This window comes from Bombus terrestris, chromosome 16 (genome assembly GCF_910591885.1).
Source record: "Bombus terrestris chromosome 16, iyBomTerr1.2, whole genome shotgun sequence".
NCBI lineage: Eukaryota > Metazoa > Arthropoda > Insecta > Hymenoptera > Apidae > Bombus > Bombus terrestris.
This window is the reverse complement of record NC_063284.1, coordinates 6,610,969-6,626,790: the sequence shown is the minus strand read 5'-3', so window position 1 is coordinate 6,626,790 and position 15,822 is coordinate 6,610,969. Positions and strand designations below refer to the sequence as shown.

At 26.2% G+C, this 15,822-nt stretch overlaps 3 protein-coding genes across 5 annotated transcripts; 2 read left to right on the top strand and 1 right to left on the bottom strand.

The window, feature by feature from the left end:
* The first annotated feature begins 107 nt into the window (after window positions 1–107).
* LOC100644079 (mRNA (2'-O-methyladenosine-N(6)-)-methyltransferase) lies at window positions 108–5,808 on the top strand. 3 transcript variants are annotated; one of them, XM_003401755.4, is made up of 6 exons: window positions 108–425; window positions 1,024–1,306; window positions 1,654–1,809; window positions 1,885–2,024; window positions 2,106–3,470; window positions 3,552–5,808. In XM_003401755.4, the coding sequence occupies exons 2-6, from the start codon at window positions 1,049–1,051 to the stop codon at window positions 3,820–3,822; spliced, it is 2,190 nt and encodes a 729-aa protein (XP_003401803.2). In that variant the 5' UTR covers window positions 108–425; window positions 1,024–1,048; the 3' UTR covers window positions 3,823–5,808. The 3 variants fall into 3 exon arrangements, with proteins under 3 accessions (XP_003401803.2, XP_048269160.1, XP_020722852.1); XM_048413203.1 differs by lacking the exon at window positions 108–425 and adding an exon at window positions 440–670; XM_020867193.2 differs by lacking the exon at window positions 108–425 and having other exon boundaries at window positions 1,165–1,306; window positions 1,654–1,817.
* A 392-nt stretch (window positions 5,809–6,200) lies between these two features.
* LOC100643018 (2-oxoglutarate and iron-dependent oxygenase JMJD4) lies at window positions 6,201–8,199 on the bottom strand. The gene is made up of 4 exons (XM_003401749.4): window positions 7,746–8,199; window positions 7,377–7,674; window positions 7,028–7,298; window positions 6,201–6,958 (listed from the first exon to the last, which is right to left on the bottom strand). The coding sequence occupies exons 1-4, from the start codon at window positions 7,978–7,980 to the stop codon at window positions 6,503–6,505; spliced, it is 1,260 nt and encodes a 419-aa protein (XP_003401797.1). The 5' UTR covers window positions 7,981–8,199; the 3' UTR covers window positions 6,201–6,502.
* A 713-nt stretch (window positions 8,200–8,912) lies between these two features.
* LOC100642904 (cyclin-Y) lies at window positions 8,913–15,174 on the top strand. Its single transcript, XM_003401748.4, has 4 exons — window positions 8,913–9,843; window positions 9,940–10,160; window positions 10,379–10,665; window positions 10,737–15,174. Exons 1-4 carry the CDS (start codon window positions 9,612–9,614, stop codon window positions 11,023–11,025), a joined length of 1,029 nt encoding a protein of 342 aa, XP_003401796.1. The 5' UTR covers window positions 8,913–9,611; the 3' UTR covers window positions 11,026–15,174.
* Window positions 15,175–15,822: the final 648 nt, after the last annotated feature.

Genomic DNA, 15,822 nt, shown 5'->3' with positions numbered 1-15,822 from the left:
TTCTACCATTCCCCTCGATGCTTAATGTTTATTTAAAAATCATAATACTATGCATTCCAAAACTATCCTCCTTAAGATTAAAACGTAAAAACGATAAAATATCATTTAATTGATTTATGCGGTGAAATATATACGTAATTATGTATTTATGTAATGAAACAAGCAAATTATTGGTTAAATATTCTACGAAAACTTCATATCATTTCGATGTTTCGCTTAATGCGAAGTATTCTTTTTTTTTAACATCTGCCATTCTGCCATTCATTGTAAAGAAAGCTTTAACTTTGCTGTCGTTGGAATTGGAATTTCAGTTCAAGCAAATGGTATCTCACGGGTGGAGGTCGTTGCGTCAAATCTCACAAATCATGAATGAATTCTAAGTTCTGTTGTATATTTTCTACAAATTAGCAACATTGTTGACACTAGTAAGTCCAGCATTAACGGTTACGTGTTTTTTACAAATTTGCATAATCCTACATCGTGAAAATTCGCGAATTTATCAAACGGTTTAGTGGCATGTAAACAAACATTGAATCACGAAATGTTGTCATATAATTTTAACAGTTTTACATACGTAAATTTATTAAAAATACACAAAGAAAGTTGCAATTTTACTCATTCTTTTATAATTCATGTTATAATAAAGAAGAAATTAATATATTTTTAGAAGGTACGAAAGTTCTTTCTAAAATTTATTACTTTTTTAAAGTGTAAAACTTTCATCTTTTATGTTTGTAAATAACTTGTAATTACTAAATATATAAGTAAATTTGGTATTTATAAGCATAATATTCTTCATCTTGTGATATAAAAACTTACTTTGCAACTTATGAAAAGACAAAATGCAAGGAGTGTTGATTAATATATTTTGTTGCAAGATATTAAAAATAAAACATTGAGAATGTTACATATATAAAGAAATATATAAATGTGATCAAATTTTATATGCATATGTAATAATTATGTGCTATAAAGTATCTATTAACGAGAATAATTGTGTCATATGTGTTATATGTACTAAAGTATTTACCACAACGTGCGTTGTACGATGAATGAAGTAAGTGGAGGAAAGCAAGACATACCAAATACTTCTTCTTGGGAAACTTTATCTGGCCAGTCTGCATCTTCATTGTCTACTATGCATCATCATCATCAGTCGTTACAACAAGATGCAACTCCAACTGTTGCACAAGTTATAGTTCCTACTCCTGTAAAACTTCAGACACCTATCTTAAGCTCAGCACAAAATATATCTGACCACTGTTCACAACTTGGTCATATGCAACAATCAGGTCTAATGTCGCAGGTAAATATTTATTTATAATCTATTGTCTAAAATTATTAATTGCTTATATGAACAAAACGAAAAACGTAATCTTTTATATATTAAAATTCAATTGTTGAAAATTAAAAGATTAAACTATTAATAATTATATTCCAAAAGTAAAATGAAATGCAATATCTTTTTGTTTTAATGAAATGATAAACTCTGCAGATACAAGATTCATAAATAAGGAAATTATTATATCTGGGAGATTAAGTGGCTAAAAGAGTTGAGAAATACAATTATAATTTGAAGATAATGAAAACAAATAAGCAAATATAATAATATTTTTTCCCCGTAAATTATTATATATTTCTATTCAATTACAGGGTACACCACCAGGAACGTTCCCAGAACCTGAACTTTCACCTGAACTTCAGCAACAAGGATGGAAGAAGTTTTGGAGTAAAAGAGAAAATCGTCCATATTTTTGGAATAAATTAACTGGAGAATCATTATGGGTAATACCACCATTGAAACCTCAGGTACTAAGGTATAAATTTTGGTTGTAGATTAATAAAAACATAAACTTATATGTGTCAACTGCATCTATATTCAAGTTTGACCCAATTACGGATCCACTTGGTATATGCGGTGTACCACCTGTTTCTGGAAATGGAACAATTCCCCCAGGAGGAACACTTAAACGCAGAGCTTCTGAAGATAGTGTTGTTCCAGCTGCAAAGAAATTTGTATTAGCGTATGTTTACTTGACTGAATTTATATCATTTTTATATTAAGCATTTTTTTTAAATTCTAATATATTTTAACTTAATGATAGAGGACCGTGGGATTTGGAAATTCCAACAAATGTTATAATATACGAGAGAGCTCCATCAAATTTACCTCATGTTCATCCTGAAGCAGAAGCATTACGGTGTAGTTTACTTGCAAAATTGAGACAATGCTATCAAGAATTGTGTCATACTCGTGAATCCATAGATGCTCCAAAAGATTCTTTTAACAGATGGCTAATGGAAAGAAAAGTTATAGACTGTGGTTCAGATCCCCTTTTACCAAGTCAGTGTTTCCCTGAAATTTCTATGTCTATGTATCGTGAGATTATGAATGATATCCCTATTAAATTAGTCCGGCCAAAATTCACTGGTGATGCAAGAAAACAGCTATCGCGATACGCAGAGGCTGCAAAAAAGATGATAGAATCAAGAGCAGCTTCATCAGAAAGTAGGAAAGTTGTAAAATGGAATGCAGAAGACACATTTCAATGGTTGAGACGAACAGTTGGTGCTACATTTGACGATTTTCAAGATCGTCTCGCACACTTAAAACGACAATGTCAACCACACCTTACAGAGACTGTAAAAGCCAGTGTTGAGGGTATTTGCCTGAAAATTTATCATTTATCAACAGAGTATGCAAAAAAGGTTAAAGATAAAAATAATCAAATATTAAAGGATAATGGTTTAGGAAATGTTATACCATTAGGAGGACCTGCTAGTGCACAAAGGAAAGTTTGGTGTTATCCTGTGCAATTTTCTCTTCCAACTCCTCGACTTCCACAAGTGGATTATCTTCCTGAACGTGAACAGACAATGTTACGTTTTCATGGTGATACTGCGTGTATTAATAACATGCATCTTACTAAATTAGAACACCTATATAGATATAATTGCTTCGATGATAAAAAATTCGAAATGTTTTTACCTCGTGTTTGGTGTATGTTAAAACGTTATCAAACATATCTTGGAATTAATGAAGGACAAGCAACACAAATGGCTTTGCCTGTCACAGTTTTTGAATGTCTTCAAAGATCATTTGGTGTAACATTTGAATGTTTTGCATCCCCATTAAATTGTTACTTTAGACAATATTGTTCAGCATTCGCTGATACAGATTCTTATTTTGGATCAAGAGGACCTTTCTTGGACTTTAGGCCTGTAAGCGGCTCGTTTCAAGCTAATCCACCATATTGCGAAGAACTTATGGAAGCTATGGTTAATCATTTTGAACGTCTTTTGGCTGATTCTACTGAACCTTTATCTTTTGTGGTATTCTTACCTGAATGGCGGGATCCAGCACCTAATGCTCTTATTAAACTGGAAAGTAGCCATTTTAAGCGCAAACAAGTAGTGGTACCTGCAATGGAACACGAATATAGACATGGGTTTCAACACATATTACCAAAGTAAGTTACAATATTTTGGTTTCAATATTTATTCAAGTAATAAATAAAAAATACATACAAAAGACCCTTTTTGCATTATAGAGGGGAAGTTAATATTAGAGCAGCGCACGGAACATTAGTTGTATGGTTACAAAATGCAGCTGGTACTGCTCGTTGGGGTCCTACTGAAGAAAGAGTCGAAGCATTATTAGAAGCATGGCGTCCAGGAAGAGAAAGAGAACGAGATAGACAAGAACTTTTGTCACCACCAAGGCAAACACATCAGCAAATACCTTCTACGCCTATCCCTGTTTTAACGACGCCCACAAATCCAACAATACCGTTACAAACATTATCCACGCATCCTATATAATTCTTAAACAATATTCGGAGAGTTGGAAAGAAAACTAAAATAAGTCTAACAATTTAATTTTAATTCTTTCTTAAAGAAATCGGTCTTTTACAGAATGTATTTGGCATGTAATTTAATAATTACATTTTATGTAGCGGAATTAACATAATAACAACATGAAACATCGATTTCTGCTAATACTGTTATGCCTATTATGGTAACATTCATGATATAGCGAATATAATCGTAAAATCGGAGATGCAATATAATTTACGTGTTCGAATATTTAAATAAGCGAATTACTTGAAAACTTATTAAAATGAAGGACAGAAACTCTTAATATTGGTTCACTGGGATCTCGCTATATTGTGAAAGATACTGCACTTCAATATTATTCATCATATGTGCTGTAAGAAATTCATTTCATCTAAAGAAGATATACAAATAGATATGTACAATTTGCACATATGCGTACAGAAAAATTATTTGATTATTATGAATTAAATGAATATTATTATGCTACCTAAAATTTCATATAAATCTTTTCTATTGAAAATTGTGAGAATTTATAACTTAATTTTAATAATTCTTTTGTGATGTTTATCATAGAGTGCAATTTCTTTACTTATTTCCAACATGAAATGTTAAAAATATGTGAGATGTGACAATGAAAAATATGTATCTATTATATAGGTATAAAAAATCATCATTTGAATTGATACAAAATCACGTTGCGTGGAGTCTAATCTTTGTAATAGCGTTAATTGTTAGTAATTAATAAGAAGACTTTGTAAGACGTGATACCCTAATAGAGGTACTTGCCATGCAAGTAGAAATTGGTACTATTATGAAAAAGTTATGAGAAAATGCAATAGTGTGTATGCGTGTGTGCCCGTGTGTGTAAATAATGAAATACATAATTATATTTGCTTGTTTTTCATCGGAAAAATTAGTTTATATGAAAATAATTTAAAGTAATATCCCCTTTTTATACCTTTTATCCATGACAATCTGTTTCTTTTAACATAAAATAACAAAGTGCGATAGATACTCTGTTTTCTAAATGTATCATCAGTGCAATATTTTATATGAATTTTTAATAGAACTTATAAAAGAAAATATGTACAGAAATATATTAACTTCTTTTATAGAAGACATCTTTGTTACTTTTCGATGAATTTTTAAATCTTAAAATGAACATATAATTGATTTATAAATTTGTATAACACTGGATTATGATAATTCATCCTTCAATTTATGAAATTGTTCAAGATAAATTCATAAAAAAATACTGTTCCATAAAATAAATGTGTCTTGAGTTGAAAATACATCTGTATATATATGTATTAAAAAATCAAATTAAGTATAGAGTTTACAACTATTATTTTCACATGAAACAAAATACTTTTTTTTAATAATATAATGGCTTTTTCTTTGAGTGAAATATATATATAAATCATATATATTATATATAAGAAATAATATAAAGAATATCATACAATATATTTTCATTATATTTCTATTATATTTATACTTTTTTCTTTTTCAATTAATTACATAAGCAAATCCTTAATATACACATTTTATGTCATTCTAAGAAATGGTGACCAATACGTAATTTTACACAGTTTAAAATAATAATTTAGAAATATTATATACACACATGTGACATAATATCACACAATTTACTTTGTAATTTTATTTTATAAATTCAAAAGAAACAACTGTGCTATATACATATTTTTCCCGATACTAATAAGTTTTTACAATTATTTGTGTTTATAGATAATATACATACTTATACATATCTTATACATTTTGTATATGTTTATTAGTAATAAATTGTACATAGTTGTACAATATGTATATGTATATATGTAGACATAAGACACTTATGCACATATAATTTGTAAGGCATAAGACAATATAAACAAAGGTTTATGGGCACTTACTATTTTAGTACTTAAACTCCCATAAAAAAAATAAAATATACTCGTAAAAAGATTATATTATTGTTGAACACAGTATAAACAAGTAGAGTTCCACATTTTATAAAGCAACTTGTTACTGTTGAATTAGAATACTGTTTTTTTTTAGATGTAAAGATATTTACATTAATACAAACTATATAAATAATTCATACTTCTAAAAACTGAAAAACTGTTTCTAATAAAAGTTATCCAATTGACAATAAAGTCATTTACTAAAGATATTTTATTTTTAAGTATTGAAGATTCAAAGATCACATTTTTTTAAATACAGTGTCATATTTTTATATTTATATTGTGTTAGAGGTTGAAACATTTTGAAATAAAAATTAGATGAAGAATAATACAAAATTTAATATAATATAAATATATTTTATGATTTAAAAATATTTAAATAAAAATATAATTGAATTTGCTACCTATTTTATTTCTCAATTTTATTAGATGGTTCACAGTACTTACAAAATATACAACTTTTATTTATGAAAATATATATTACAGATCTTTTTTTCAATTCTAATTAATAGATGTAATAAAAAAATCAACGTTTTGTTTTTAAAAATTATGTAGTTGCTTATATTCAATATTTACAGATCTATATAAAAATTTGTTGATTATATGTATTACATTATTTACATCATAATATTTACATTTATATAAACAAAAACAAGATTTTTATTTCCTTATTTTATTTTTAATTTTTTTGTCTTTTATCATGTAGATGAATGTTCAGTTGAGTCATATGATTGCAAAAACAATAACAACTTGTTCAGTAATTTATGGGCTTGCTGTTTTTCACAAATTAAATAATAAATAGATTTTTCTTCCATATCATTAATAAAGTCTATTAATGTCAATTTTATTGAATGGAGATCGAATACGCAATGGCTAAATCCAAGTTTATATCTATTAAAGGTAATTACGTCCTCTTTTTTTAATACCATGCTTAAACGACGTTTAGCTATAAATGTCAGAAAATTAAAGAATAAGTTATAATCCATTCCATATGTTGATTTCAATATTAATTGACACTGTTCTGCCCAATTGCTCATATCTTTACAGTCACTAACTTCTTTCATTACAGAGTTTAATTCCTTTTTTAATCCGTGCCACACATTTATAATATTACAACCATTGATCCAATTATGATTGAGAGAAATTGTATCCTCCTAAAAATAAGCATCATAATAAGTATAGAATATTACTTAACTTAAATAATGATAGTCAAGTATACTTACTATATTCCAAACTTGATGGTGCCAGCCAGAAGGTACAAATATAATTTCACCTTCCTTTTGAATTACATCAATATATTTTATCGATCGCTTATCATAGGTCTTATATACAGCATAGTTTTCAAGTTCTTTGGATGTTGCATCATATATTAATTGACCATGTATATCTCTAAGAAAATCTTCTTGACCTGGAGGGAAAAGTAACCAACGTTTCTTTCCAACTATATTAGCAGACCAACTGTATGATCCAAATACATCTGCATGCAATGGTGTCCTATATATGGAAACTAGTTTACCTTATTTACATAACATCAAACATTAATAATTTTGTGCTTAAAAAGTATATTTTTACCATGTTCCTTTTGGGCCCATATATACAAATCTATAATCATCATTTAAATCAGGATGTGCCATGTAATATTCATTTAGCCAGTCGGATGCAAAATACTCAGGAACTGTATACATAGGAGCATTGGGGAATAATTTCTGACAATGCCAGTCCTTTAAGTACAAAAGCGCCATAGAATCTGAATAATTGTTTTTTGCATAATCCATCCAATAATCTAAGTAATCTTTCATTTTCATATCATCTTTAGACTGTGAATTGTAATATCTTTTTTTACAATCTGCGACTGGTACTATACAATCTCCTATAAGACAAATATTATAATTAATAAATAATACGCGTATAGAGCAAATATAATGTTTATAATTTGTTTACCAAACGATATATCAAGGACGTCGAAATCTGGTGCACCATCTAGATTCCATTGTCTTTTACACGACCAATTTTCAGTTATATTCGACTTAAAAATACACGGTTTATTCTCCATTAAATATTTCGAAAAAAAGTCATCGTACGTTATCGATGCATCAACATAATCAATCCAATCGATTATGGTGGTCTTTTTGTTAACAGATAACCTCCTGTCTTGAACTTCGACTTCTTGTACCATCGCGCACTTTTACTTGAATTAAAATTAATAATAAGCGAACTTCATTATAATTTTTTCATATATATACATATCCATGTATACACGTAAATATATATATATATATAGGTACACATTAAAATATAGAAATCGACAATGATGTATAGCTGTTTTTAAAAAATTACGACACTTTTTTTGAATGGATACAATGTCACGAAACTAATTAAAAACTACCTTGAAATTTTGTTAATCTACGCGCATGCGTATATGTTATGTACGTTATATTTTTAATCATTATTATTTATTATTACATTTATCGTTATGTGCTATTATGATTTAATATTTTTTGTTTGCTACATAACCATGCACAGTTGTAAACCATTCTTTTCTTAAAGTTGATTTATTTTGTTCGTTCAATTTAATTCATTTTACGTATATATTATTTTGCTTTAACTATATAACAATTTCATTAAATAATATTATACATATTTGTATTAATTTTTGTATATGGTTAAAAAATTTATTTGATACCTTAGTATATATTTAATAAATTACTTTTAAATTTAAAATTAAAAAAGTATATTATAATAGATAAATTTATTTAGATTTATACAATGGGAAATAAAATGGGAATAAAATGTTGAAATAATTTTTAAATATCTAACAAGTTAAATTCATATGTAACAAAATGTTGGCTCTAGAATTTTTAAGTAATTCGAAGTATTTTAGTATTATTTTGTTGTAAAAACATAATCTCGTTGTAAAAGAAAATATCAATTTTCTTTTTAATTATATTTAATGTAACATTTCTAGCAGAAATTTCATAATCGTAAAAGATCACATTATAATTTATATTTCAAATGTGTATAGCCGCGAAAGACTGTAAGTAGATAAAACAAATTCTGAAAATCCCTAGTTTTCGACCAATGATAACGTAGGTACATTAAGAAATCTGGATGTTCATAGAAAATAGAAAACTTTTTGTCATAAAACCAATGAAAACATAACTTTCATACAAGGTAAAACTTGCTAAAACTGGAAGTCAAGCCTTTCTACCGTATATACACGTTATACTTTATGCATGAATATGCAATATCAAAACAGTAGACTAAGGCGTGCGATAAACACATAAAAGTATTGGAATATTCCCATTAAATGTTCCGTAATAATGAGAATGACGTACAACGAGAACAAAAAGTATCACAGCTCGTATACACGAGCAGAAATGAAATTTGACTGACCGATGATTTAAACAAATAAATCAACCGGCATGAACCGTGCTTAAAGGCGTTGTCAATGTAATAGACGTTTATCATATTACTAGCTACAATCATTTCTAAAGTGGTTCTTCAAATTTTCAATCGTAATTTTCTGTGTGCAAATTGATGCAAATATTTTTTTCTTGATTATTATATGGATGCGTTCAAGCATCCATGTGGATGAAAGTAAAAGAAGAATGTATATTTATATCGCGAATAGTTTTGCCAGCTGATTGTCATCTAAACGCATCATGTGAAGGATGTGCCGTGAGAAATTTTAGATTATACCATCCATATAATTACCATAGTAACGAGTATCATACTCTGATTTATATTTTATGAACTTTCAACTGGAGGTAGAAACAGAGTGGAGACATCAACGAGTCTCTTGAAAGAATGGGAAATAAAAGTAGTTGCTGCGTTTATTCCAGTCCTCAAGTTGGACGTAAGGAATTAGGGACCGAAGGTGTTACCCGAGGTCTTGAGGAACATTTACCAGAAGGTGGAATTAGTGTTAATAATTTACAACATATTAGCGAACGTGAACCAGAAGACTGGGACTCAGATCCATCATTACACCCCTGTGCTGGTACTATTTTTATGGAACGATCGAAACAAGCTATTGAAAGTATGTAGACTTATTTGGAAATACTGACTGAACTTATTTTTAGAGCATTATTATTATTTCTTTTATTAATTTGTTTAAAAAATATATCTTTTTTAGATGGCATGGTAAGAAAAAAAAGCCAGCACCAAATTGCAGATATAAGGCCTTTAAAAAAGAGTAGTAGTTGCAGTACAATATATTTAGATGACAGTACTGTTTCACAACCAAATCTTAAGAATACAGTAAAATGCGTTGCCTTAGCTGTTTATTACCACATAAAAAACAGAACCTCACAGCGACAGATTGATATATTTGATGAGAAACTACATCCCTTAACGGTAATCTAATTATATATATATATATATTATTTGTTAGATCAAAAGGATAAAAGATGTACAATGTAATATATGGAAAGCACTATAGCTTTTTAGTTTATGTCCAACATACAACAATTTATATCCTTTACACAAAAATTTAAAAAGATGAATGTATAAAAATCAATTATTCTACAAGATGCAGTTTAAAAGTATATTTATAATGTCTCTCTCATTTATAGAGGGAGGGTGTTTCAGAAGATTATGATAAACAGAATCCAGAACATAAACAAATTTACAAATTTGTGAGGACATTGTTTAACGCTGCTCAACTTACAGCTGAATGTGCCATCATAACATTAGTTTACTTAGAACGTCTGCTTACCTATGCAGAAATAGATATAACACCAGCCAATTGGAAACGAATAGTACTTGGAGCTATTTTATTAGCATCAAAAGTTTGGGATGATCAGGCTGTATGGAATGTAGATTACTGTCAAATTCTTAAAGATATTACAGTAGAAGATATGTAAGTTGACATCTATGTTATGTTCAAATATATTCAAAATATTTTTTATTAAATATTTAATATTTATTTAGGAATGAATTAGAAAGGCAATTCTTGGAAATGCTACAATTCAATATAAACGTTCCTTCAAGCGTGTATGCTAAATATTATTTTGATCTTCGCACGCTCGCAGAAGCAAACGAATTAACATTCCCTAGTGAACCCCTCAGTAAAGAAAAAGCTCAGAAATTGGAAGCTATGTCCAGAGTTTATGAAGACAAAGTTACTGCTGAAGCTTTACGTACTGGTATTAAGAGATGGTCAAGTTTAGATAACATATGCATAGGTGGACCTAGACGTAGTATTGCCATTCTATCCTAAATTTTGGATATAAGTAGGTACATTACTTATATCCATACATTCTCAATCAAGGTACGTGAACAACAAAAAGGTTTGCAGACCTATTTCTAATATAGTATTAATCAATTTCAAATTTTCATAAGCATATCATTTTTATTACTCAATAATTTGTATGTACATTCTTTTACTTAAGTATTTTAATGCAATACAAGTTTTATAAGCATTATTTAACGAATGTTCAATTCCTTTTTAATTACGTTTGTTTGATCGGATTGCACAGTTCTACATTTTTTATAGTTTCAGTTTGTACAATAATAAAATATTGTAATATTTATATATATATTTCAATTGTTAAAATTTGTTTTTATGAAAATATTTCTAATTTGATTTCAATTTGAATTCACGTTTTATACGAATAATAAAATTATTGAGAATTGTCTACAATTGCTGGGAAAATTAATTTTTTAATTGGGGACCTCTTAATATATTAAAGCAAATTATTCACATGTTACATAAGTAAAAGTAATAATAAAATTTTTATTCTTTAATTAACTTCTTTGATTAAAAAGAACAAATTGTGATATACGTCAGTTACTTTCTATTCAAAATAGTTATGAATTGATTAAATGATTTAATAGATAAACTTCTAACAAATTCGTTAATAATGATATAGACAAAGATGAAAATATTTCGCGTTATAAAAATTAATTTGAATCTAGTTTTATCAAATTTTCTGTGCATTAATGTTATGCATTTTAATAGAATTTATTCCGAATAATTTCAATAAATATATTTGAGGAATTTGTAAGTTAAAGTCTTATTAATTAACGTGATATGTGTAAAGTACCTTTTTATATTCAAATACTTTTTCAAATTTGTGTTCATATATAGTTTAAATTAACATTAGTGCGAGATACAATGAATATATGAAGTAATGTATATTTTATAGCATTAACATAGACATTATATAAAATTTCAAATTTTTTCAATGTAAATTGCGTTTATGATTTGTATTAATTTTTATCATTTGGTCGATTATCACTTCTAAAGTGCAGATAAAATTCATTACATATTATTAATCATGTATAATTGATTATATACATCTTGTATGATAAAAATCTTCAACAATTTAAAAACTATTATTTTTCTTCTTTATTTTAACTAAACAAAATTATATAAATATTATATTGTTTCGATCGCTAATTTCATATTAGTTACATCAGTATCATTAATCTCTTTCTTTCATATTTTCTATGTTATATATTTTGAAAAAATGTATTACTGATGATAAATATACTGATAGCCTTATACTTTTTGGTCTTATTAAGATATTAATGAGCTTATGTTTGTTTTGAAAAATAGTAAAATTCATTTCTATAAATATACGCATGAATTTATTTATATTATTTGTAATTTTTAAATTATAATATGGCAAGAATATATTTTAACGAATTCCTTTACTTTTTGTATAATTATCTCTGACATAGTAGCAAAAAATATATTAGCTACAGAAATAACAAAGAATATATTATTTGAAACAGCCATTTACATATAAACAAATCTTAATCGCAACTGTTTCTCTTTCTCTTTCAATTTATATATATCAATGTTAAGTTAGAAATTATGTAAATTTATGTTTGTAAAACTTTTGATTACTAGTGTAAAGATATTAATAATTAATTTGTCTATGATGATTTATAATTAATAAAATGAAGTAATAATTTGTAGCAATTGCAGCATTTTAATAAAATTTTTAGATCAGCCTGTTTATTATACAATTTATATAAGCAAAATGCAACTTGCATTAATTTTCGATTATCTCAAATGGTGATAGTATTACATTCAATTAATTAGTAAAAGTCATTTTTAATTAACAACTTTGTAAAATTAGTACTAAAATTAGAATTTAAAATATATAAATAAAAATTAATATTTCACAAAAAAATTTAATACATTTTAATTTCAATATTTTGTTTAATTACTTTCAGAGTTACATATAAATATCTAAGAACATATAAAACTTTTATTGCATTCATTAATTAATATGTTCTATAAATGTTGCAATAAGTTTTGATGAATTAGTCCAATGAAATGTATTATGTTTTTTTAAATTTCTGAAAAAAGACTATGTTTATTATTGTGCAATGTTCTCATGTAAAGAATACTTTTAAATTATACCCATTTTGTAAAAAAAATTGTAATTAAATTGATGCATGTATTTAAACGAGTCACTTAATTTATTTACAATAGTTTGGTAATATTTGATACTCAGATTGAAATCACATGAATGTTAAAGAATAGCAGTAAGGTAACATTAATATTGTAACCGATTGTTTTTATAAAAATTAAAGTAATCTACATTTTTAATTGAATCTCAGATACATCATTGTAAAGTAATTGCAATTTATTTTTATTTTTGTACTTTACTATCAGAAATTGAGCACACTGTTGTAAGGAAATTTAGAAAATAACAACTAAGTGTTAATATGAAATTGTATAATGCCAAAATGTAATAGCAAATAAGTAATTTTGAATGGCATTCATAGCGTATTGAAATAAGGATAATATTAACATATCTGCACTTTTGCCTAAAAAGGACTTTTTTATTTATGAACACAAAAACAAAAAAATATATTTTTTACTACAACAAATGGATTGGTTTTATATATTATAAAAGATGAAACAAAAAAGTAAGCAGAGAAATGATGAAATGTAAATAAATGAATGCATTAAGACATGCCAAATACTTGCTTCAAAGTAGCCAAAAAAGTATATGCAATACAAGTTTTGTTTGTTTGAATATTCTTATTTCCCAAAGAATTAAGATTTACAGTTTTTTATGCATAACTATTTTTAGTATAACTATTTTTATAAATAGAATCGCATTGTAAAGACAATCTCGAAGTCTGGTTGCGTCCTATGATAAACTGCTATACACTTGGTCTATGTACTTCTCATAAGGTTGTATTATAAATGAAGTAATTTTATTGACACCTTGTTGTGTGCGTGTGACTACTGTAATATTAATACTGAATTGTTATTTATTTAAAATTTATTAATGAAATTTATTACTCCTGACTGCTGTATAATATTCTACATAATTTGTATATGTATAATATATATTCCTCTAAATTATTATTTCTAAAGATTATTTATATAAATGAATATTAATTTATGTTCTGCTACTATTTCATAATGCATTGCTTTGTATAATGTATCAATGCAATGGTCAATAAGATGTTAATATCTGTAGTACAATATATTGTACTTGGAAGAAAATGGTATAATGGTATCAACTTTCAAGTCTTCCATTTTGACAACAGTTTCAAGATTTTTTTCTTAGTTTACAAGATAATACTTCTGTGGTATATTGCAGTAATGCTTCTAAAGAAATGAATTGTGATACATAGTTATATACACTTACTATAGACTTATATATGATTGCTTTAATATATTCAGAACAGATATCCGTTTTAATTATAAAGCATTCTATTATTAAAGTGTGTCATATTATGTACTACAATTACTCTTCTTTTATTTCTTTTCTATATTTTCTAATGTTCCTAATATTTTATCTGTGCTTACTTAATATCTAAAGACATTATTTTCTTTTTTATTCGTTTTAACTAAATTTACATAGCATGCAAGATGTATATTAATTAAATTTATGATGTATAATGATATTATGAAATTTAATTTATTCCATAAGTACTTGTTATAATAACGAATTTAATAATTATTCCGGAAAGTAATAGATGCATTTACTAAAAAGAGACCATAGTAGTGTAAGTTCTTTCCTTGATGAAAATTTTTTATAAGTAGAGACTTTGTAATTGATAAGATTTAAGTAATACAATTTATATATATAGAAGTAATTTACGAAGTAAGAAGTTTAACAATGAGTGCCCCCTGAGATGTATTTCTGTGTGTATGTATGTCATACATTTCAAAGGGATATTCGAAAAGATTAACTCTAGCGCATCTTATATATAATGTATATAACATATACAATACAAACTTGCTTCATATTTCGTATAAACTTCTAACAAACTAATATTTTATAATAATAAACTGTATCTAAGAAAATGTCTTGGGATACGCATTTGTATTTATATTTTATATTATAACTTCTAAGATTTGTCAGAAATAAACAGAAATAAAAAAGGAAAATATTGCATTTCAAATATATTTTCTAAATATAATTTCATTCATATACACATTAGAAGTAAATAATTACGTAGTTTCTATGACCCCAATTTTTTTTTTAATAAATTTTCAAGTGATTTATTTACATGAATAGAAATATTTTTACAAAACATATATTTATTATGTTTATATTTATATACAAATTCATTCTTTATATTTAAAATTTAATCAAATAAAAATTTTAATATTTTTTAATATAATTTTTACAATAATTCATAAAAAATATTGAATAATATTCGAATTTAAAATACATATGTATGCATAAAGAAATATAAGATATATTCGTAATAATTTTATTACGCAATAGTTCTATTAGCTAATTTTCTTTTCATATAAAAGTCTCTAATATCGAATAATTTTTAAATAATTAAAAGCCTACAATTTGTTTATTAAAGTTGTTTATCTCCTCTATACAATTTGTAATCTCCCAAATAAAAAAATGTATATCGGTGATAAAACTAAATTTATATTCATACATATTTTCGAAATACTATTAGTATTTATAAAATAATTCTTAGCGATATAATATATTTATGCTCTCTGTTTTCTTTTTTTTTTGTTTTAGAAAATCATTACGAAGTGATTTTTCTTGTAATTCTCTCTTCGTAATCG